The sequence below is a fragment of the Vulpes lagopus genome, chromosome 5 (assembly GCF_018345385.1).
Source record: "Vulpes lagopus strain Blue_001 chromosome 5, ASM1834538v1, whole genome shotgun sequence".
NCBI classification, from domain to species: domain Eukaryota; kingdom Metazoa; phylum Chordata; class Mammalia; order Carnivora; family Canidae; genus Vulpes; species Vulpes lagopus.
Genome location: NC_054828.1, coordinates 122492211 through 122518405, shown reverse-complemented (window position 1 = coordinate 122518405; position 26195 = coordinate 122492211). Strand labels below are relative to the sequence as shown.

The 26195-nt window shown below is 40.2% G+C and overlaps 1 protein-coding gene across 1 annotated transcript in view; it reads right to left on the bottom strand.

Annotated features, from left to right (window-relative positions):
* NBAS (NBAS subunit of NRZ tethering complex) overlaps positions 1-26195 on the bottom strand; it is a 322232-nt gene that overhangs the window by 106146 nt on the left and 189891 nt on the right. The window contains 6 exon segments of the mRNA XM_041755246.1: positions 5289-5372; positions 5374-5427; positions 5815-5891; positions 16980-17103; positions 17665-17778; positions 21026-21190. Of these exon segments, the coding sequence (XP_041611180.1) occupies positions 5289-5372; positions 5374-5427; positions 5815-5891; positions 16980-17103; positions 17665-17778; positions 21026-21190 (618 nt within the window).

Sequence of the window (26195 nt, the reverse complement as noted above, 5' to 3'; positions counted from 1 at the left end):
AAGCGAGGTAGAATGCACAAAACTCAAGTCTGAAGGCTGTCCCGACCCACAGCAGTTGAAATGATTCCTGAAGTTATTCAGAGGCCAACAAACAGCCACTGAGTCACTTCAGTGGGTGAGGTCCTGGGAATTCAGAGATAGAAGGGGCCCCTGCCCTCAAATAAGATCACCCCATGGAGAGCAGACAGCTGTGCCTCAGTTACAATCCCACAAAGAACCACTCCCAGGGTGTCCACATTGGGGGGGGGGGGGGGAGGCAGTGAGACCCAGAAGAGGCCTATGTCTGCTCAGGAGGCTCTTTTGAGCTCAGACTTACCTGTTCAGAGTGGGAAGAAGGAGTCACCTCAAGTGGGGAAATTACAACTGCACAGGCACAGAGGTGTGAAAAAGGATGCTAAATTCAGAGAAATATAAATTCTGGAAAGGCTAAAACATACACTTCAAAAGAGCTAGTGTCAGGATCATGGCTGGTGGGGCAAGAAAGAACCAGTCAGTTCACTGAGGGTTTTGCCCATCAAATAAAGGAGCTTAGATTTTATGTGAAAATCAGCCACAGTGGAACATCCTGCTGGGAATGACTCATTAGACCTGCATTCCAGAAACCACTCAGGTCCAAGCAAAATGCAGGTAAAGCCTGAAATCAGAAGCTCTAAGTGATAGAATGTCACTTCCTACCAGAGCAACTGGATTTCTCCGAGTCTTATCTTCTGCAAAATGGGGTTGTTCATAGGATCAAGTGGAAGAATAAATATGAGAGGTACTTTAAGAGAGCCCATGCCTTTTCAGGGTTAGTTTGATCTTTCTACTGTCCATGGACAACTTCTATATGCAAGCCCCTAGGCTGACCCTTGCTGTTACCCACCCCCACCCAACCTCCACTACACACACACTCCTTTTGACACTTCCTAGCCAGACAGAGGAAATCTTACTCGTCATAAGGAAGTCTGGTCACAGATTGCAATTCTATGCTTTTCATCTGGAGTCAGGGAACTCTTCAACGTTCTGAGTTTTATATAGTAAAAACTCAATACTATCTCATACATTGTGAAAAGGTACCACAGTATACATGAAGGGCACAGTGATGCTTTGATACCTTTGTTACTACTGTTCCCTCTCTGTGGAATGCTCTTCCCCCTATCTTCATTGTGCTGCACTTACCTTTTAGTCTTTACTCAAAAGTCACTTTCTCAATTTGAGGTCTTTCCTGAACCCGTTTAAAAATTGTACTCTACACACACACACTTCTTACTCTTCTTCTTTGCTTTTTGTCTTCATAGCTCTAATCACCATCTAATAGAGTATAAATTTTATTTACTTATTTTGCTTATGAGGTCTTTTCCTCAATGCAACGTAAGTCCAGAAAAGGCAAGGGTTTTTCTGTACTTCGTTCACTCATGCTTCCCCAGGATCTAGAACATTGCCTGGCATAAAGTAATCATCTGATAAATACTTGAGCAAATGTATATACACACACAGACAATTCAATCATTTCACATGTGCTAAAGGATTACTCATTAATTTTCAACAATCTACCCGAAGAACACTTACTTATTCCCTTTTATTATCCAGGTCCTACATTGGGAAAAATCTATCAATACAACACAGCCACTGGCCTCAAATAGCTCATTATCTAGTGAAATGAAGAGTATGTAAATTCAAAGCTATAGAGTGTTTAAGTGCTATGACTGAGGCAAGCAGGGGGCAGTACAAATGCCCATGGAAGAGCACTGAACACAGCTTAGGAGCGCTGCAGAAGAGCAGCAGGTGGCAGGAACCCTGTCTGGGTGAAGAAACATCTGAACCCAGGAGCTAAGCAAAGAAATGCTGGGAGTAAACATTATAGGCAAAAACGCAGGTTCAAAGACAAGGAAAGAGAATAGACTGGGCATTTGAGAAATGTCAGTGGCTTGGGATGGCAGGAAAAAAGGAAGATTAAGTTGGAGAAAAAGGCGGAGGCAAGACGCTGGGAGACAATAGGACATCACTGAGGGATGTGAGGCATAAGGCCGGATGACCAGGCCTCCATTTCAGAAAGACCACTCTGACAAATGTTTGGGAAAAGATATATAACTAACAAAAATGAAGATAGGGTGGTGTTCACGAGGCTATAACAGTGGTCCAGGTGATGAACCATGGAGACTGAATTAACTTGAGAATCAGAGGCAGAGAAGAGAAGACAAGTGGAGAGGTATTCACACATCTATTATCTCCCTATTAACACATCTCTCTGGAAGAATTTCAGAATGTCTTCATATCTTGACATTAAAAAGAAATCACGGATACCTTCCGACTCTGCAGTTCACCTTTCAGACTACCAACCAACCAAAAACAATTCCCAAAGAGTGGCCGAGAAGTCCCTGGAGAATGAACTGGCTCCTGGAGGGCACACCTGTTTCTGTCTGGAGCAGCTGAGAGGTCAGAAATCCCATTCTAAGGCATCACCACTGGGCCACACCAACTTCACTGGCTCCTTTCCCACTAGGATCTAATGATGCTTCCTGAGCAATGACCATGAACAGCAGCTGCCTATGCTACAGGGCTCCAAAGCAGAATGGGAGCAGGTGTTAGGAATCATGCTGCAGGGCAGGTGCGTGGTCTAACCACCAAGGATCGGAGGCCCAGGGCTGGGACAAGACAAGAGAGCTCCCAGGGACATCTTCAAAGGAAAGGATAGTTTGATAGGAAAGTAGTCACAGAAACAAGATCAGGAGTTGAAGGGCAGTGACAACAGGGTGACACAAGCTGGAAGGAAGAAAGAGAAATTGGAGTGAAGGGTAAAATGGGGGCAGGAATCAAGTCTTACTATTCTTCTCACTGCAATGCTAAGCTCTAGGTCCTTCACATGAGGCACTAGACATACAAAATATAGGACCTGGAAATAAAATGCTCACACGCTACTGAGTGAAAAGAACACAGAAGAAACCAAGATGAAAGCACTTTTGCTTCTAATCCTTAGCTTTCGGAGTTCTATTTTGTTTCTTCCCATGGTGCAATTGTGGAAATTTTAAGTAGGGTTCCTTATGGAGTGACTGCAGCATCTGAAGAAGGAAACGGACCTCCATGTTTAAAAGTAAGGATGGAATTTAATGGTTTTCTCCTAACTTACCTCTCTCACAAACAGTACATGATTTGAGATTTGTAACTTTTGGTACAAAATAATTTACTATCAGGAAAACAGGAACAATATGTATTGCACTAAAATCTTCTTTCAAGAGGACTACTTTAATTAAGGTTTTAACGAAATGAAACAGAAAATGAGGCTACAGTGTGGCTCTGCAGCAACCTCTTTGGCCCTTGAAGGGTGGACGACGTGTGGTCTGTGCTGCGTGGGTCAGCATTGCTCTTTCAGCAACCCCCATGTCGTAACTGGCCTCTATTCATTTATGGTTAAGTGGTGGATTCGGGCAGCCACATCCATCTTTTCATCTTAAGGCTTGGTCAGAGTCCCTGGCACACATGATGAGATGCCCAGATGACTGGCCTTTCAATCCTTCGAACTCATGGTAAATGGAGCACAGTGCTAGGCACACAGTGTGATCTTAACAGAGACTACATATAGTGGGAACAAAAGGGGGAGATCCCATTTGAGCATTTGGATCCCATTCCCATGGTGCCCGCTTAGAAATCTCAGTCAAGTACATTCTGAGGACACGACAAACTTATGTTTACAACACGTCACAAAACTCTTGGTCGAAGTAAAGCTTCACTGTGTTTCAATATATTTGGAGTTTTGGAGTAAATTATTTGTTTCTTGTGAACATACACAGCACTAATGAAAGGGTATTTAGAAGCAGACTCCAGCAAACATGCTGTGAACATTCTTTGCCAGCTATCCGATTAAATGTAAGAAAGCAAGTACGCTTAAAAAAAAAAAGAAAGCAAGTACGCTGTTCCAGAAAGAAACCCGCCATCTTTCCACCTAAATAATCACTTCTTTCCCTCAATTTACAGCATAGTAGGTCAATTAATTATTTCACATAAAAACATACCTGACATATTTCTAGGGAAATTACTAGAGCATGGAATAAAGTAACTGTATGAAGCGGCACTAGCTATCAAAAACAAACAAAAATAAATAAATTCAGGATCCCTAAAATAAAGTAATACCTTAAATATTAACTGGCTAAAAAGAAAACATTCCTTTCATAGCCAAATGTCATCACAATATGATTATGCCAAAGGACAATACACATCTAATGATAGTATTGCCCTTGCGAGATTAGCCTATATTGCAGAGGGTACCCCCCAACTCCTGCTATCCTTACTCTTTGTAAAGAAAAACTGATGAGTGAAAGCCACAGATTTTTGCCATAAATGGAATGTTTTCATGTACTTAGATATGTTTTGGATGGCTGAGGGAGTTAGAACTTTCATTCACATTTAGATTGTGAAATTACTTCTTCACAGTGTGCTTTGAAGTCAGAGGAGAAAGAATCATGCCTCAATATAATTTGAACTTTTTATTTGTACACGTAGTAGATTTGAAAGTCTGATCTATTTGCTTATCTACTCTAAAAGTGGTAATTCTCTTAAAATACTTCAGTACAAAAAAAAAAAAAAAAGTAGATAATTTCCAAAGGCAGATAGATAAGACTGGTATATGTAAGTAAACCTGTAGGGCTTGGATTTTCTAATGGCATCTATAATAGCTCTGTGTCCACAAAAGAAGTCACACGTAACTTAAGGCAACACTTCGGCGCTTTTGCTCAGAAATAATAAAGTTACATAAAAGTGGTCTGGAGCCTGGTGGCAAGTAAGCCTGACACATTCCAAACAAATAAAAAATACAATGCAAAGGGCCCAAATCAAATTATGACCAAATAATTATCAGAGAAAGAAAAGAAGAGAGAAAATGTTGGTGTGTGCCCTTCTCCAGCTACTGAAGGACCGTACCTCTCAGATTGTGGTTGGGGCCAACCTGAGGCCTTGGAAGCATCAGTTCTGTTACTGACTCCCTTCCAGTCAGATCCTATGTTTTTTTAAATCGTATCATGAACTTTATCTTTTACTCCATTTCATGTGCATCTGTCTGTATCCCAAAACCAAGGCACCCTCAAGAGATGTAAATATTCAGGCAGATATTCCAATGAACGTGCTACAGATCCTGAAGGAAATTCTAAAACAGAAACAACCCAACAACACACTAAAACAACAAAAAAAAGAACAGTAACGACATAATGGAAATAAAAGCACAGTCCCCAAGAAATATCATTCAAGGAGAAGAGCTTCATCTGAATACTTAAGCTCCAGTAGATTTATTTTTAAAAGTGGGAACCATGAGAACTCACCCTGTAAAGAGGATGGCACTTGTCCCTGAAACATGGAGCCAAGCGGGCATAGATTTGGAGGCTGTAGTAATATGCTGCCAGCTGGGAGAGATAATGCAGAGTGGGCCTGCTTTTCAAAGCACTTGTTAGCATCCAACACCTAGAAAGGAACATGACAGAATGAACTCAGCTGAAAGGAAATTAAGGAAATCGTCATAAGCTATTACATTTCAGTAATCGCTGTAGAGTTTTGGTTCAAAGTTTCCACTTTGGTTCAAAGTTCAACTCAAGCTCAACTTAATAGAACTACATTAAAATTCAGAAGATACCGTAAAGGCAGACCCTCTGCATGTAAAGGAAGATTTTGAAATTAACACTTTAGTTAAAATTGTAGAATCTGCTCTCTGAGTACTGACAACCACAGTCCTTCCAGTATGTAAGAATAATCAGAAGGAACTGAAATATATAATAAACAACTTACTGGTGAAAAATCTCCAGTACAGATTTTTTTATTCATTAAATCCTCTCTTGGTAAGGGTAAACTTACCTGTGGTAAGGCAAGGAGATAAGCAAGAGCCAATGTCATGTCATTTGGTAAAGCATCACTTGCCAGCTGCAAGAGAACTGAAGGCAGGGGAAAAAAATGCATTATTATTCTTGAGGATCTATATGACATTTGCAGTTACTGAGTGCCAAGTTTTTAATCTTGCATGATTACCACAGATAATTAGCTTCAGAGGACTCTTTAAGACCTTTAACAAATGCCTCTTAGTACCATCCAAATACACATCATAGGAAAAATTGTTATTAAATAGTAACCCTGTCTTAATTCAGAAATATTGTACTATTTGTTATGCTTTTAAAAATTCTGTTCATGGGGATGCCTGGATGGCTCAGCAGTTGAACATCTGCCTTTGGCTCAGGGCGTGATCACAGAGTCCCAGGATTGAGTCCCGCGTCAGGCTCCCTGCATGGAGCCTGCTTCTCCCTCTGCCTGTGTCTCTGTCTCTGTCTCTCTCTGTGTCGCTCATGAATAAATAAATAAAATCTTTTAAAAAAAAAATTCTGTTCATGCGGGTACAAAGTCTAATTGCAAATGGATCAGTGAGGATGCTTTCTTACAGCTAATCTTTTGGTTTCAAAGACCCAGGCCATGCTATAAAACTGAGTATATCAATGACAGCTTAATATGGAAAATGAGCATATGAACACTAAAGAGCAAGGCAACGAAACAGCTGTGTGAGCAAACTGAGGATAAATCTTTTGATTACTACAATGAATATGGTTTTATTCCTTCTAGGAACATCCCTCTTCATTGCACTCCACTAAAACCCTTGCTTTGATTATATAAGATCTTAAAATATTCCAACTATTAACAACTTTCCCACAAAATTTTTTTATATAAGCAACAATTATCGATGTCATGGCTTTTTTTTTTTTTTTTTTTTTTTTTTTTTTTTATGATAGTCACAGAGAGAGAGAGAGAGGCAGAGACACAGGCAGGGGGAGAAGCAGGCTCCATGCACCGGGAGCCTGATGTGGGATTCGATCCCGGGTCTCCAGGATCGCGCCCTGGGCCAAAGGTAGGCGCCAAACCGCTGCGCCACCCAGGGATCCCAGATGTCATGGCTTTAATAAAAGAGCACACTGCCAAAAAAGTCTGTTTATACACAGTCTGTATTCATAAGGAAATATTCCATTTATTTAGGGTCCTAGTGACAAATACCAGGTAGTCATATGTAATCACAACGTAAATCCTTTATTTTTAAAAAATGCAGACTCATGATCTGCACTAATGAAGGAGAATAGTATGTGAATAATCCAAAGTAAATGATATTTGACTTTGGAAATACACCATATAATTTTTTTCCAGAAGATTTACCTTCCTAATTGTGTCTTACTTGAACTAAAATTTAAGTCATTTATATAATCTGGGCTTAGCTGACAGTCTGGGCAATGAAACGGTGGTAGGGTGAGGAACTACCTACAAGTGGGTGAAGTGTCAAAAGTTGACTTAGAACTCAAAATCGCCTGTGGATGACTCATAGAAGAAAACACTGAGCTTTCTCCACTGTGCCTTACAGAGAGAATACTGGTTCTCTAAATACTCATACCCTCTGTATTCTCCAAACCTTATGAACCAAATGGACCACCAGTCAATCTCAGGACTTCCTATCTACAAATACATTCCTTCATTCCATATCAGTGAGAACCTGAACCTGACATTGTACTAAGAAAAATCAGTCTTGGGATGCCTGGGTGGCTCAGTGGTTGAGCACCTGCCTTCGGCTAAGGGGGTGATCCTAGAGTCCCAGGATCGAGTCCCACATCAGGCTCCCTGCATGGAGTCTGCTTCTCCCTCTGCCTGTGTCTCTGCCTCTCTCTCTCTCTCTCTCTCTCTCTGTCTCTCATAAATAAATAAATAAAATCTTAAAAAAAAAATCAGTCTCCACTCTTTTGGATAAACATACTAGGACAAGAGAAAGCTTCCAAACAAATAAAAAATACAATGCAAAGGGCCCAAATCAAATTATGACCAAATAATTATCAGAGAAAAGAAGAGAGAAAATGTTGGTGTGTGCATTCTAGAACATTATGAAAACTGAAGGATGAAGGGGTTGGCTATGTATTTCAGATACCAGAAGACAAAAAGCAAATTACCAGAAACACGTAAGTTAAATCTGCAGAACCCGAGATGATACCAGAAAGATTTACTTAGTGTGTAGAAATTGTACACTATACAAACACAGATGCACAAGACCCCAGGGCTGCCATTTGACTTCTATCTGTCTTATATATTCTACCATTTGATACCTGCTTAACAGTCCCTCAGGATCCATATTTTGGAGGGAAAAAAAGGTCCAATATTTTCACATATTAATAATTCTTCTCTGTTAATTTTCTTTCTCGTATAGTTTCTTATAAAGTGACCTACAACTGCAATCTCACCTAGTTTTTTTTTTCTACTCCTATTTTGTTTTCAGATATCTCCCTTCTTCATGCAAAAGAAGGCAGTTTTCTAGTTAGTGTATCTGAACCCACTCATCAAAATTAATCCTGTCTCCTCAAAGCTCAGGAATCTTTATTTCAGGTGTGTGTCTCTGCTCCAGCTACTGAAGGACCGTACCTCTCAGATTGTGGTTGGGGCCAACCTGAGGCCTTGGGAGCATCAGTTCTGTTACTGACTCCCTTCCAGTCAGATCTATGTTTTTTAAATCGTATCATGAACTTTATCTTTTACTCCATTTCATGTGCATCTGTCTGTATCCCAAAACCAAGGCACCCTCAAGAGATGTAAATATTCAGGAGATATTCCAATGAATGTGCTACAGATCCTGAAGGAAATTCTAAAACAGAAACAACCCAACAACACACTAAAACAACAAAAAAAGAACAGTAACGACATAATGGAAATAAAAGCACAGTCCCCAAGAAATATCATTCAAGGAGAAGAGCTTCATCTGAATACTTAAGCTCCAGTAGATTTATTTTTAAAATAGTTATATTATTTCATTGACAAGATGACCTCTAGTATTTCTTGAACATATATAATTGAATACAAAGCTTAAAACAGCAGGAAAGAGAAAAGAAATAGCTAATTTCCATGGACTCAAAGTATGACAAAAAGTACTCTGAGACAGAGTCCAAAGAATCATCAGTTACCTTGACCAAGCAGTGAAAACAATCACCCCAAAATATAAATGTTTGCTCCAAGTGAATAACATCCATAGATTTCATACATATAAATGTGTTTATCTTTTTCTTTCTATACTCTACGATGCTTTAACATCTTGGAGGTCTTTTTTTTTTTTTTTTTTAAAGATTTTATTTATTCATGAGAGATAGAGAGAGAGAGGCAGAGACACAGGCAGAGGGAGAAGCAGGCTCCATGCAGGGGGCCCGACGCAGGACTTGATCCCGGGTCTCCAGGATCATGCCCTGGGCCAAAGGCAGACGCTCAACTGCTGAGCCACCCTGGCTTCCTACATCTTGAGGTCTTGATCCTGGAAAGATGGCCCTTCCCAGAGCTGGACATTCCTAAAGAAAGCAATAAGATGCCTGCGAACAACCAATTCAGAGCCAATACTCTGAACCACCTCTTCTCACTGGCTTTTACATTCTCCTGCCCTATCACCCCAGGGAGAGATACTGGACAACCCGAGACAACTCTAAAGCCCAGAGTCTTACAAAATGATTCAAACCATCTATTTTACACTTCTTCAAGTTTGCCTACAATCCCTCCCCTATTCATTCCCACGGAGAGCACAATAAAGGCTTTTGCCCATGCTTTCTCCTCAGTCCTCTGCTCTTGCCTCTGACTGATCCAAGTGCCCCCCATGGGGCTCTGTGTGTGGCCCGCCTGCCTCCTGTTTCTAGGGATGTGTGAGTCTGTGCTTCTTCCTTTGTGGCCATCACTTCCACTTCTGGGTGTCTTACCATACCCAAGTAAGACCAACACCCCAGGTACATTTTAGAACAACTAAAACAGCATCTATAAACTACACAACCAGGCAGAATGATACAGCGAGAAGGAAACCATCCACAGCACATGGTAGGATCAAAACGGAGACCCAGCACTGATTCGCTGCACAAGTTGGTGTCCCGGAGTTCAGAATGCTTTGTACTTTCAGGGTGTTACACTCTAAGTATATCAGATATTATATGATACCTTCAGCCGACCTGAGAACACCTGATAATCAAAGACATTAATATGTCTGCTGTAAAACTTTGGAATACTCACACAAAATGAGATAAAGCAATGACTTAACCTCATGTCAGCTTAGTTCAGGTTTTGATGCCAACCAAGTTACAAAAAGTCCTTTTGGCTTTCAAAGTATTTCAGATTTTAGATCAGGGCCTTAATTTTCCTCACAAGTGAACTGGGATTCAATGAAGTCAAGTATGTAAAGTACATATCATCTCTTTAGCAGATAGAAAGCACCAGGAAGTTTCTCCACTGCCTCTCCTTTAAACTATAGACTTGAGGGGCAGCCCAGGTGGCTCTGCGGTTTAGCGCCGCCTTCAACCCAGGGCCTGATCCTGGGATCGAGTCTCGCGTCGGGCTCCCTGCATGGAGCCTGCTTCTCCCTCTGCCTGTGTCTCGGCCTCTCTCTCTCTGTGTCTGAGTGTGTCTCTCTCATGAATAAATAAAATCTTAAAAAAAAAATAAAATAAACTATAGACTTGAGGAAACAAATCATTTTCTCCATTTCTCCATTTAGGACACTTTTTGATGCCCCCCTCCTACCCCCAAGACAGATAATTGGTTCTTCCATTAGTAACTGCCATGGTGGTAAGAGAGGTGATGACTTCCATTTTATAGAAGTCATGATGACTTATGAATTAGCAACTACACTGGGACATGCAGACAAATTGCACAGGGAGACAACTGCAGACTTACAGGGTCACACCCAATGGGCTGCTGCACCTCTGCGACCACTCTCCTTGCTACTCTGCTTCTTCTCACTGAGCACTCAGCACTTACTTGAACTAGTTATTCCTCACAACCTCTCTGGGGAAGAAGGTGGCTGTTTTCCTCAAATCAACAAGGGTTTAAAAATCACAAGAAGTTCTTTTCTATTGGTTCTGCGCCAACACAGAAAGAAATCATATCAGTCTTGGGGGGAAAAAATGTTCTTCCTGTGAGAGCTTCTTTCTAACAAATTCAACAATCATCTCCTTCCCACTTTCTCTCAGGGCTCAGTACAAGGCACTGCCATGTCCCTCCTTGACTTCAGGGTTCCAGGGTCCCCCAGCAGCTCACCTCAAGTGACCAGCAGACCCTCCTCTCCTCAACTGCTCAATGTGGGGACTCGGTTAGATGACTTCATGACTGCCAATCCCCCTTCACAAGTTCTTCCCAAGAGAACTTAGCTATGTTCTTTACCTCAGCTGCTATCTCAGTGAATTTCCCCAACTTTTATCTCTAGAGTCCTGACCCATTTCACAGGACTTGTTGGGATGCTGCCACTCAAATAATGCCCCACATTACTAATTCTTTACCCAGTATTGTTCCTATTTCTGACAATGGTGCTCTGTTCTCCCCATTAGCAAAACATAAAATCACAGAGTTATCTTGGACTTCACCCTCTTCTCTGCTCCCAGCCATCAGCCACCCAAGCAGGCTGACTCATTTCCAATGAACTGTTTTCCACAACATACTGTTTTCACTGCTACAAACTATAGTTTAAAAACTGGACTCTAATAAATAAATAAATACATACATATATACATACATACATACATACTGGACTCTTTCAACAACCTTCCAACTCTACTTGATGCCTCAGTCTTCCTTCTGCCAATCCATTCTAAAACAGCGCTTTCCTACAAATTTTTGACTAAAATTAATTTTAGTCAAAGCACTAGTGTAATCATGTCTGAGAGCTTAAAACATAAATATGTGCACATACATACACACACAAACCTCTCCAATGGTTTCCCATTTCCCTAAGGAATGAAAATTAAATTCTGTATGGTATTTAATATTTTTGTAAATATGAGCCAACCTTAATTTGTGGTTTTAACTGATGCTATCCCTATGCTATACACCAATCAAATTAGTCTGACCCTCAAATGACTTATGTGCAAATTCTCTGTCTACACTCATGCCATTGCTTTACAGAACAGTATTAATTACTACAAAGAAGAATATTAAGTACTGCAAAACAAAAATACCTGTAATTTTTAAACTATCTGCTCTGGCAAGCCAGACATGAGAAAGATGTTTTGCAAGTATTAGCTCTAAGTGTTACAAAAACCCCACAAAGAAGATAGTCTTATCTTGCTTTTTACACAGGTTTGGATAGCTAATGTCAATCACCTAAACTCGGAAAAGTGGCTAATCTGTCAAGGCCCTGTTAATGAACTAAATGTTAGTGCTCCCTCAAAATTTATGTTGAAGCCCTAATCCCCAATGTGATGGATGTGGCAATGGGGGGTGGTTAGGGTTACATGAAGTTGTGCCCCCGGACACAAAAACCTTCTAGGCAGCACTGAGACTCAGGGTTCTTATAAAGTGGAAATCAAGCCCGACAGACTGGAAGCTTCCTAGTCTTTCAATCTATGAGCCATTGAAGCATTTGACAAAATTATCAGTGATAATCTGAAGTAGACCGACCCCAGGGGTCTCACTGGGATTCACCAGATGTCATACTTGCTACAGATGGAGTCACAGTGATTTTATGTTAACATTAAGGTATATGAGAAACAAACCCCAAAAGAATGATGCCCTCCATTTATTTATCAGTGTGAATAAATGAATTTAATGTGCAATGCTGGTTCTAAAATCTTGAATATCATGCATTTTCTAACAAGTTATACAACCAAAATCAGATGAAATCTATGCCTAAGCCTCCAAGCACTAATTCTGTGCAAATTCAGTGCCTCTGGAAAGCACTCCATGATAAATTTAATTCCAGAATTAAATTCACATAGGAAAGCTGCCCATGTTATTGATTTGGAAATCATTAGCCATTAAATCATTCATTTAGCTAAATAAATAATGATCCATTTTCTTCAGCTAGTCTCCATAAAAACCTTTTCATCAACGTTATTAAAAAATTCTGAAAAGTCAGATCACGTTGGGAAGTTTAATTTGTATTATGACCTACTTCTGAACCAAAGTCAGAAGTCATATTTTTACAATTTTTAATTTGGGTCATTTAACCTATATCATTCTTCAATTCTGAATTCCTGACAAATATTGATATTATAAATTAGCCAAAGATATCTATTTCATATATATTAGCATTATCAAGAAATATCCAATGTGACAGTAGTTATGAACGTACATCATAAATTATAATCATAAATTATAACCCCAAATGTAAAATTAAAGGAATATTAAAATCACTTCTATTTTTAAAAATTTCATTTTTAATATATATAAGTGTCCTGAAATCTTTTCCCCACTCAATTCAACAATATTGGGAAAAAGTTTTTAATGCTTTAATGGACTTGGATGCTGTCCCTTGGTAGAGTATTAAAAATCTGAGTGTCAGAAAAGACAATTTGAAGAAAGAGCAGGACAGAAGGAAAACACCTGCAGTCCCACTAAAATCTTACAGACACTGCTAAGACAAGCACACGCCCCCAGGACTTGGATTCAGCTTCACCAACACAGCCTCCATTCCTGTCCCAGCAACTGTGATGCATGCACTGTGCTCCCTCTCGTCACTGTGGGGAGACACTGACTCTGCACCTACCATATAGAATACCCAAGCAGCCCTGTAACCACGTTAGAAACAGGACACTCAGGGTCTGACCCTCAGGCTTGAAGAGACCAGGCACAGACATAAAAGGTATATGACCAGACTGCCAGGCAAGAGGTTCAGAAAGCAAGTGTGTTAGTCTGAAGATTAGACGTGATGGGTGGGGAGATAGTAGCAATGTTAAGGGAAACTTCCAAAGGGTCTTAACCGTGGCTTAATGACTGAATTTCTTTAGGAACTCTAAAAAATATTTAATGCATGGGCTGTACTCCAGAGGCTCTAAGATACATGGTCTATGGTAGATCCCGGGCTTCAGTGCTTCTTACAAATTCCCTAAGAGGTTCTAATGTGAAACAAGGATGGAAAACAGCAGAGGCCTTGGAAACAAGGGGAAATGGTAACTGGATAGGCTATAGCACATGATGGCCCCAGAACATTAATGCAGGCCAGGGACAGTCTGTGAAACTGTGCCCAAGAGGGGCCCATCACCACCACTGGTGAGCAACAGCCTAGGGATGGAACCTACAAGCCGTTGTGTTCATTTTACAGATAAAGAGGTAAAGGAAAACTAAATAATACTCTTCTGCTTGAAACCCCTACAGCTTTCAGTGGAAGGTTCATTTAAAACATTTAACTTAGCGCACGATGCCTTGCATCTCTGCCCAGCCTGGTGTTGCCTTGCTTCTTCACTGGTTGGTTGCCTACATATACTCTTCCCTCTGGATATCAGAATAATCTAGAAGTCCCTGGAAAACTGTGATGTTTGCCATCTTTGCTTCTGTGAATTTTATTCCCTCTTTATGCCCCTTCTCCCCCTCCCAACATACCTCCCTCTTTTTACCAACACTGCCCCTGTTCATCCTTCAAAACCCAGGTCAAATATCACCAGCTCTGGGAGGTCTCTTCAAACACCCTTTCCACTCTGGTGTCCCATGTCTATAATCCGAGCACCCCTTGTGTTGTACTGTTACATACACAGATTTGTCTGTCTCCTCACCCCAACTGTAAGCCATCTGAAGACAGGACCATGTCTTCTTTAACTTTATAGTCCAAGTACAAGGGTAGTGCCAAGCACACAGGTGGCTCAAGGATCATTCCTTCAGTGAATAATGAACACATGGTGAGAAAAGAAACTGGATGGGGATTCCCCTGATTAATCATCAGGTATGGTTCCCCTACTCCTTACAAGTCCTAAAAAACACCTCTCTATTTGCTTCATGTTTCACAATCATTTGGATGCCTTATCATTTAATTACCAACTGTAGCAGAGATGATCAAGTACTCTAAAGACCCTATGAAAAGGGAAGGTCTAATACCCCAGAAATCTGTGCCTCACAAGGGCCTTTCATTTTCTTCCAGAAAACAGTTCTGGAAAATAGCAGAAGCCTTCATCAATTGAGAAATCAATTTGTGAGAGTCTCCTCCAAGAAGGCATCTATCTCTCGGACCTTTACAACGTGATGTCATTATTTTGCACCTTTTTGAGAAAGAGGTGCCTTTTGTAAAAGAGGTGCTCATGCTCACACATATGTATGCTGCAAGCTAAATAATAGAAATATTGTGTGAATCAATGTTTCCAACTTCCTGGGTATGATTTTAGTCCATTATTATGCTGATCAATGGGTGATACATTTCCACATCCAACCCACTATTTTTCTTAAGGTCTTAGATTCTATCAAACCATCTCAATAATCAATCACAGTTTGATCTATAAGCATATAATTAAAAATAATTTATCCAGAAGGAGGCGTGAGGAACAAATAGGTGAAACAGAGGATACCTCCTATTTTTCTGTTATACTTGCACAACTTTACTATGAGTATGAAAATGTCATGTGTGGTCAAAGGAAAAGGAAAGGAACCGTAGTTCCATTTTGAGGAGTTTTTACTGTTCAGGACCATTTTTCTCCCTCATCACAAACTCCACCTTGCAAAAATGCTATCTTCAACAGAGTGACCAGTGTTGAATAGAAAATACCAAACTAAACAATAACACTGGCATGTTTTTGTTTGCTATTATGTCTCCTTTTTTTGGTTCAGGGTCTAGCACATTGCCTTGCAGAGACTGCTAAAATGTGGAAAATACTACCCACTACAATGATCAGACAAAGGTGAATCGGAATTAAGTTCAACCAACCACTGGCTTTGTAAGTAAGACAACAACAAAAACCACAATTTCATGTCCCTGAAACATGGTTCTTTATCTCTAAAATAGGACTGATGGTAAATATCAGGAGGTCTGTTATTAAGTAAGACACTGTACTAATAGCATTTGATATTGGGCTTCTCTTAGTGTAGAAACATAAATGCTGGCTACAAATAAATGTCTGTGGAATTGAAAAAAGATAAGTAAAAAAAGAAAAGAAGTAATAAAGAATAATTAAAAGGGTAAATAGCAATGCAACTATACTCTTCATGTACTTTTAGCATTACTTGCAAGATGTGCCATGAATTTAATAATAGCTTGTTAGAGGAGAAAAAAATAAAGAAAAACAAGTATACTCATCAAATGTGAGGCACCCTGATTTCAGAATAAGAGGTTAAAAAAACATGCATCTCAGAACCGAAGAAAAATGGTATACTTAGTAAAAAGCTGCTACTATTCAAGAGACCCCACACAGTGAATAGAAAACTGATATTTGCTTCCCCTCTTCCCAACTACATACAAATACTGATTGAAAGCAGGATTATCCAAAAATGAGTGACAGAATGAGGTTTCTAGGAAAATGGCAATTCTATTCCCCATATACATTTTCCCAAAATTTTATTTCACGCAGTAACGTGCTCAGTTAAGACTGCATCATCCATGTATACTGGCAGTGAGAGACAGCCAGAAATATCTGAATGGAAGGAGTGGGGAGGACTACCAAGGAGACTGTTTTGCCCTCCTTCTTCTTTTCTCTTTACTGATATCTGGAATATAGAAAGATAGCTGGAGTTCCAGCAGCTTTTATATCATGAGGTATTCACTAAAGATGGAAGAGAAGAGAGAGGGAACTGGAAAAAAAAAAAAATAGCCAAAGAAACGATCCTAAATCTTAAAAAGAAGTAAGGACAGTATAGAGGAAAAAATATACAAATGGAAAGGTGTCTTTGGCGAACTTGCATACATTTAATTCTTTCACAAAAAATTCTACATGGCAAGATATGCAGCCATGCAGAAAATTCTTAACAAGAGAAATATACATCTGCATTCTGTGAAGCAAATACTTAAGAGTTCTTAACTAACACATAAAGTCAGAAATACCTGTTTAAGAATCACTTCAATTATATCACACTTATCTCTTTAAATCCTCAATATTAGTAGGTATCCAGAAAACAGAAGGTACTCAAATAAATGTTTTTTAAAATAAATACACGATGGTGTCAAGTTTAGCTATTCAGAATTACAACAATTTATTATCGTTTTTCCCCACTCCTATTCACTCATAGTTTTTCACTTATGGTTCCTCTAATAGTAGAGTCACACACTGTCAGGGAACTAGAACCTTCTTTCATACCTTCTGTTGTTGGAAATACCTCTTCCCCTTCTGTTTTCGTCTCGGCCAGTTTTCCAGTTCTTAGTAATACCTCTGCAAAGCTTTCCACTGGAACATGCTGGTGGGGGTCACAGGTCCCTGCAGACTAGACCAACGCAGTTATACCATTTAGTAGGTACCTTTTCCTCTGAAGATATTCTTAGAACAGAATTATAGGATTTTATATCTTTTGATGACTTGAATTAGAACTTCTCACTTACTAGAGCATGTTATAAGTTTGAAACAGATTTTAATCTCATAATACGTTACGACATATACAAGTCACATAAAACCAAGTTGCCTGAGTGGCTCAGTTGAGTGTCCGACTCTTGATTTCAGCTCAGGTCAGCATCTCAGGGTTGTGAGACTGAGCCCTGTGTCAGGCTCCCAGCTCAGGAGGGGAGTCTGTTTGAGATTCTCTCTCTCCCTCTGTCCCTGCCCCTGCTCGTACTCACTCCTTCTCTCTCTCTCTCTCTCTCTCAAATAAATAAAATAAATCTTTTTAAAAATACGTATTTTTTTAAAAGTCACATAAAACCAATGAATAACATGAGTAAGAATGAGGCCAAAGATGTACATTTCCAGGAACATTTTAACTTCTGTTTATACTAAAATGCCCACAACAGCATGACAGTTGCATCTATGTTCTCAGGCATGCTGTCCTTACCTCTGTGACGAAGGGATCAGAGAGGACAGATTCATAAAAAGGATGACAGCCTTGTTTTTCTAGACTTTCATTGGCTGTGGTTCCAATCTGATAAACACCACCAAATTCTTGCCCCTAAAAAGAACAAAGTGAAGAAGAGTAGATAAGAAGAAAGAGCACTAGAGGCAGATAGAGAGGGAGACGGAGGGGTTATCTCGGGAGAAGATGATCAACATGCAGTATGGCAACTTGGAGTGTTATCAGCGTGACATGGACACCCAGCAAAAGCATTAGGAACAGCACCTACATTCTAAGAGCAGCACTTCAAGTTCAGCCTGCAGTGCCTTTTGATTTTCCTGGTCACTCTGACATCAATGCATCAAAAACAAAGAAGCAATCAGTGTTAAACACACGGCAACTTCTCTACTATAGTCAGAATAACCTTCCTAAAACCTCATTTCATACACATTGCTCCCCTGTTCAACAAACCTGTAGTAGCTCTGAACTATACTAACATGCCACACTATCAAGTTTAAAGTATATAAGAGAATATTTAAAGTTCTTCAACATCACTTCACATTAAAGGCTAATTTTCCACTCCAAACAAGATCTCCTTCTCCCATCCTACCAGCTTCTATGCCTTTCTTCCACTACAAGAGGCCTGTCTGTGCTGACTGCCTTGGCAGACCCCACCCTGTGATTCCAGGCCCACCTGGGACCTCACCTGCTGAAACCCTGCCAGCTGAAGGCCAGATGGAAGGGCACCCCTTTCCCTATGCCTACTACCCCACAACTGCAAGCAGTACAAATGCCTTCAAGACCTGTCAGTGACAGTCCTCCCTGGTAAGTGCTTGTTCAAAAGAACCCTACTAGGGGTCCAACCCTAGTAGTTAATTGTCTTTGGGTGTATCTTCCTCATATTGTAAAGCTCCTCACTGGAGGAACCAAGTAAAACAGTCACCCATTCCTCTGCATTTACAGAGTACTCACTTGATGCCAACCACAGCCTCGGGAAACTGAAGGCACTGCTGCAAATGAGGATAAGAACAACAACTGACACTTAACAAATACGATCATGTATCAGGCACAGAGCTACACACTTCATCAGAGGCACACACCCTCAAAATGTCCTAGCCATGAGACAGAAAAGTAACCACAATCATAGCCAGTGTGATACCTACAATGAGAAGAGGTGTATGATATACGTACCCCAAAGTCAAGCACACACCATCTCTGCCTGTGGTATCTACCTTTACCCAACCATCTCGGCTAGATCATCCTCAGTTCTCCTCTTTCCTGCATATCCCACATCCAAGACCATCTGCAGGTCCACAAAATACATCTCCCACTTCATGGCTGCCCAAGTCTACCCCACCACCACCTCTCACCTGGAACGCTAGACCAAAGATCTCTTTGCCCCTGCTCTGACTCACACTGCCGGCTCTCCACATGGCACTCATATGATCTGATGTAAAGTGAACCCTACATTCTCCAACAACTTTCCATCCCACTCAGAATAAAATCTGTGGTCCCCATCACAGTCTAAACAAGGCTTTAGATACTGGCATCTTCACCACGTCCTTGATCTCACCTCCTATCATTCTTCCCACTGCTCACTTTGTTCATACTACACAGGCCTCCTTTCTGTTCTACAAAGATGTCTAGCACATTCTTTAAAAAGGGCTCTGTGCTCTTTCTACTTGTCCAGTCAGGTTTCTGCTCAGAGTGACTCAGAAGAAACCTACCTTCCTAACCAAATCAGACCTTCACTCCCCCAATATCAATCATTCTCCCCTTATCTTGCTGAAGTTATCCTCAGAGTCCTCACTACCATCTATTGTTACATTATCGCACAAATATTTATTGGCAGCTTTGTTTCAACCACTGAAATACAGGCTTCGCACATGAAAGGGTTTCCCAACTCAGCTCCCAATCACTAGCGTGGGCTTTGGCACACAAAAAATGCCTGAGGAGTATTTGGAACATGAATGAAACGAATGATACACCCAGTGAGTGTCTGGGGTGAACTCATAAACAAGTTTGTTTCTTTTTCCTCTAAGCTTTCTGGTGAGACCAAGGACTGCAGTGTGAGAGCATAGGAAAGAGAGCAGGGGAGTAACAGGTTCACTTGTCACAGAGAGCACATCCAATCAATCTACTGCTTGTCCTGACCTCTACTGCCAGAATGGGTGAAAGAATCTGTTACACTGTTCTCTTTACCCAGAGCACCTACTAAAAACTGCATGTTTGTGTCATCCTGTTAAAATTCACATGTTGAAATTCTAAGCGCCAACATGACGGTATTAAGGCGTGGAGCCTCTGGGTGTACATACACAATGGAACATTGCTCTGCCATAAAAAAGAATGAGATCTTGTCATTTGCAACGACATGGATGGACTTAGAGGGTATTACGCTAAACGAACTAAGTCAGACAGACAAATACCATATGATTTCACTTATATGCAGAATCTAAAAAAAACAAATGAGCAAACAAACAAAAAAGCATACGCAGACACATAAATAAGAGAACTAATGACTGCCGGTGGCGGGGGGGTGGGAGATTGGCAAAATGGGTGAAGGAGATTGGAAGGTACAGGCTTCTGGTTACAGAATGCATAAGCCAAGGAGATGAAAGGCACAGGGAATGTACAGTGCTACTGTAATGGTGTTATCTAATGACAGATGGCGAGCACAGCATAATGTGTAGAGGTGTTAAATCACTATGTTGTACACCTGAAACTAATGTTACATTCTGCATCAACTACACCTAAATTCAAAGTAAAAAAATAAATTAAAAAAAAAAAAGAGTTGGGGGCCTACGGGAGATGATCAGCTCATGAGAATGGAGCCCTCATGGATGGGACTAGCCCCCTTACACAAGAGAATACAGAGCTCCCTCACCCCTTCCACAATGTGAGAGCACAGCAAGCAGGCCCCACCAGAGCTTTGATCCTGGATTTCCCAGCCTCTAGAACCATGAGGAAGAAATGCTTGTTGCTGAAGCCAGTATGTGGCATTATTGTTATTGCAGCCCCAATAACCTTAGTCCCACCAGCTTCTAGCACTTTTCCTGGACTACTGGCCCATAGAAATACTGCAAAAACAAGTAAGCACTGATGGAATCATTTATTCTGACATTAAATCAAACCACACCTCAATCTGTACCAATGTCATTTGCAAGCACCTTATAGGAGTAAGTTACATTCTATAAAATAAATTATTCTTTCCCCTCCTCTGACGGGAGGCCTAGATTTCTTAAGAAATTACTTTAATAATCTAGAGAGGACAGAGCGGTAACAACATGAAAACAACTGAGAAGCAGGGCTTGTGCACTGACACAAGCCACCCAGGGGATTTTAAAAAGAAAGAGGCATTGCTTACATGAAGTGGTCGAAGGTAAGCTAAGGACTTCTTCCACCACTGCCCGTCACTGACGGCCTGCAGCACAGCCTTGGTGGTGGTTGTGGTGCTCGACAGGACCTTCATGGTTGCAGCAGTGCTCCAGTTGAAGAGGTCAGAGTTGCTGCCAGGAACACTGGCTTCGCCCTAGTTAAAACAGAAAACGGCAAGAGCAAAAAATACACATTGTCAGAACAGAGAGTGATAATGAGACTACTTACACTTATCAGACATGAAGATAAATTTAAAAATCCATCTTTGCCAGCAACAACAAAAAATGTGAAACAGAGCACTATCAGCATACTGTACCTCCTTGGATCATTTACAAAGAAATTTGGTAACAGAAAAATCATCATTGTCCATTAGTCAAATAATCCCCTTCAGAACATTTATAAAGCAAATAATGGGTCCTCTACTTTTTTGCATTCCAATACCCTACCAATGAGAAACTCATGTTTATTTCTTAGACAATTGAAAGTATTTATTATTTAGGTTAATTATGAAATAAATTATTCATCTGAACAATGCTACTGTGACCCAGACAAAGGTACAGGATTGGGAGGACCCATCTATAAATGTTAATAGGTATTTTGTTTTTCATCTAAATAAATGGGTGATTGATAGTATTTGAAAAGTTTATAACGTGAAATCTCCTGCCAATCTTGAAGCAATCAGCTAAAATTCTGGCGATTTACTCATCTGAGAGATTCCATGTGGAGAAAAATACTAATATATTAACATTATTTTAAATAGAAATGACAACAACCACATCTGCTTTTGATCAAAGAAAAACACTACTTGTTCTACAAAAACAAAGTTCTTGGTTTAGTGTTTATCTACTTCCAATCATTTCTTCGTAAGTTTCGCATTCAAATGAAAGCAAAGTCAAGGCCTAGTCCCCCTATTTCAACAGCCTTCCTAATACTGATAGAAGGAGAGTTAAATAGTTTAGCTATTTAGGTCCACATCACATCACTCATTTATGCATTATAAAAGTAATTAAAAACATAAATCATGTAATCACTCAGTAATTGCCAGGACATCACATATCACAAATACTTAGGATAGAACGTAGTAGACTGTTGTAGACCAACCTGGCAGTTGCTCTATATGGTAAGTAGAATTACAGGCCCCCAAAGATGTCCACGTCCTAATCCCTGGAAGCTGGGAATACACTGGCTTCCATGGCAAAGAGACTTTGCAGATATGATTAAGGACACAGACCTGGAGGTAAAAAGGTTATCTAAACTACTGGAATGGGACTGACCTAGTCACACAAGCCTTTAAGCAGAGACCCTTTCCCAGTTGGGGTTAGAGGGAGGTTATTTGGGACATGCCGTGGGGCAGAGGCAAGAGAGACCTGAGGCACAAGGGGATTCAACTCATTGTTGCTGGCTTTAAAGATGGAGGAAGCAGCCACAAGCCAAGGGATATGAGTGGCATCTAGAAGCTAAGAATAGCCCTCAGGTGACAGCCAGCAAGGCAACGGAGACCTCAGTCCTATATTCCTGTTGGCATCATGATTTTGGCCATGTGAGACTATGTGGAGATCTACCTAAGTCTGCCGGATTTCTGTCCCAAGGGAATTATAATCAATTTGCACGGTTTTTAAGTGGCTCAATTTGTGAAATATGAATAGAAAACATCACGTTAGAATACTTAACTTCTAGAAAACCACTGTGACCTTTATTCTTACTTGCAAAAGGAAACGAATTCAAGCTATACTATCCAGTACTTAAAATTTACCTAGTTTGTTAAGGTTTCTCATAAGATTTTTTAAACTGTGCTTTTAACACACACACACACACACACACACACACACAAAATTGTGTCCCAACACTAGAAGAAATTATAATTATGTGACATAGTAGTGGTGCCAGCTAAGCTACAATGGCAACCATACTGCAACATAAATGTATCAAATCAGGGGCCCCTGGGTGGCTCAGCAGGTTGAGGATCCCACCCTTGATCTCAGTTCAGGTCTTGATCTCAGGATCCTGAGTTCAAGCTCTGTGTTGGGCTCCACACTGGGCATGGAGCCTGCTTAAAAAACAAAAAGTATCAAATTAATAAGCTGTATATCTTAAGCTAACACGATATTTTATGTCAAATATATCTCAATTAAAAGTTTTTAAAAATTGTGTTGTCCTGTGGGCTTTTTGGACACTGGCAACAGTATAAACTATTAACTTAGTATAATCACTGTAATTTGATTATGAAAACAACAACATAAAATATGGATGTTAGTAAGGAAAAAAAAAATCATGGTAAGTTGCTTGTATACTCATAAGGGCAACCATGGCAAAAATAACTGTTTGGGGTTTCATTCATTATCCAACACTTCTGAAAGGACAAGGTAGAAAGTCCTATGTAGGAAAAAATGTCATTCTCCCTTCCAGAGTAATCAACAAAAGCTTGTTACGTGCCAGAATGGCTCAAAGTGCTGCATATGTATACTGGGCATACAACTGAAAAGAAAAACACACAAAAAAACACCAATAATTTTAATGGTAGCATTACTAGAATTCTTTTCTTTCCTTAATTTCTTCACTGTGTGAGGAGATGGCAGTGGCGGCTGATTTATTCTCCACCTTTGTCCTACAGACAGCTGGTTCATCATGTCTGACTTAAGTCAACAGAAGAAAAACAAGCTGATTCTAGCTTCTGCACCCCAGAGGCCCCTCTTTTCTAATAAGGCTACAACCTCACCCAACGAGCTTCTGATGGTGTACATGGCAATGTTAGCTCCAGTTCCCATTCTGCACTGATGGGGTGGGGCCTTTTTCCACTGGACAACTGGTCATTGTGCATGCAACCGATCAAGTCCAGCCTAAGCACTTCTCTCTGGGCTCATGAAAACTCTGGAGATCATGTACACTTGGCTTCAATCAGTTTCTAAGTTTGTCCCCCTAATAACTGTGCACAGAGTGGAAACAGCTCTGTGTGTCTCTCTATGAATAACACACTGCCAAAAATAGTTCTTTGCCAGAAATAAAGCTCAGAATTTGAAGTATATGTTGTCTCTTTTTAAACAGATGTAGATTTGTGTGTGTCAATTTAAAAAAATAGGTAAAATATATAGTAAGCATCTCAATTTATTGGCTAGATTTTTGAATTACTTAAAATTTACAACTAAAACAACAAAAACAACCACCACCACCACTCAGAAACAAATGAGAATTCCTTGCCTTACTCAGCAGTTACTGGGTGACTCTTATAAGGCATCATGCATGATACAAGCAATGAGGTGATAAAAACAAGACATAGTCTGTGCTCTCAAGTTGCTCTGAAATTAGGGAGGGAGGCAGAGATGCAGACACATCACTGCAGAATAACATCAACTTCTAAAGCAGAAGTGCACATAAAGCACTTCAGGAACACAAAGAGAGGTCATACCTCCTCTGCCTGGATGCACATAGAGGGCTTCAGAAAGGAGGGAATATTCCAGCAGGCAAGAAGGCAGGCCCTCCTGAGGAACAATGGCAGAGATACTTTCAGGCAGATTTATACAAAAACAAGAGCACAAAATGAAGCAATACCGGAGGAATCTTAGTAAGTCAGAGAAGGTGCGGGCACTGGCACACAAGGACAAAGAGCAGAACACTGATGGAAGGAAGGAGAGGGAACTAGAGCCCAGCTGACCAGGCCAAAGCAACCTCCCTGCCACCTTGACAGATAGGTAGTAACGTAATCAGGTTTGTGTTTTAAAAATATTATTCCAGGCACAAGAATCCAGATAGGAGGTTGGTGCATTAGTCCACGTTTAAAATAATCAGGGACTGTATTAAGATCATAATGACATGAACATATGAGGTTACCATAGGGTATTTGTCTACCTGAATGCATATATTAAGTATAAATGTTTTTATTTCTAAATCCTTCTAAAAGTGAAAAGAGTTGAGGTAAGTCAGATAAGCAGAGAAATTCAACTTTCTAAGAAATTAAGAGCACGGTCACCAGGCTGGGTCTTAGTGAAAGCTGAAAGACATACAGAAGACAGTCAAGAACATAAGCAAATCGTTCATGGTCAGCTGAGCAAGGTTAGATGCAGCAGGGGTAAAACTGAACAACGCAAGGTACTGAGGAAGAATGAACAGAGGACCTGGTTCACAGAGAGAAGTAAGATCTAGACATCTTTTTCCTCAAGGATCTAGACCCTCCAGGGTCTAGCAGAAGTCCTGTTTATAATATATAAGAAACGTAAGAAAAATATTTACTAAGTGCATTACTATGTGTTAGAGGTACTGAGCAGGAGTTTCCTGTGGTCACTACTAAGTTGTACACTAACATTGCAGAGTAGGTATGAGAATGCCATATGACAGAAAAGTAAGTTGTAGATCAAGTAAGCTAAATATGCTGCTCACAGGCAATTGGCCTACGGGTATCTCCTTTCTTCTTGACCAGGTCTGGCCATCAAAATGTGTGGTCCACTTGTTCTTCATAGAGTTTTGACATATTACATACACACAGACACACACATGCATTTAAGGTCATTTATTCTTCTGTACTGTAAAACTAAAATCTCATTAAAGATGATTTGAAAAACAAAAAATTAGGGGGCAAAAAGATAGTACTTATTCACAGTTCCATGAAACAAACACAATACTGTCAGTATACTTTCTCCATTTGGGTCTTTAATCCAAGCTTAGAGATCTTTCTTTAAAACCTTTTCATTTAAGGATAAGATATATCAAAAAATGTGTACACGCGAGTGTACAGGTTGATAAATTTCAACACGCTTATGTAATTCGCACTTAGACTAAGTAACAGACCACTTCCAGCATCCCTGATGGTGCTTTTATGGTCACTTCCAGCCACTCACATGGCCAAGATAAAAACTATTCTGACTTCCAGCAGCATAAATTTGTTTTGCCTATTTTTATACTTTATATGAATGGAATTGAGTCTAATCTCTATCATTCAACATAAATTCATTCATATTCTTGTAAGTCGTTGAAAACTGTCCAACTCACTGTCAGTGCAATCCTGTTAATGGTACAGGATTATACAGTGTAAACAGAACTTAACCTTTTTTTCTGTGATGAGCACTTGGGATACTCTGCAGTTTGGAGCCAATACCAAAAGTGTGGCCCTGAACATGCTAATAATTAACTTTTGGAGAACGTATGCATTTCTGGAAATAAGGATTACT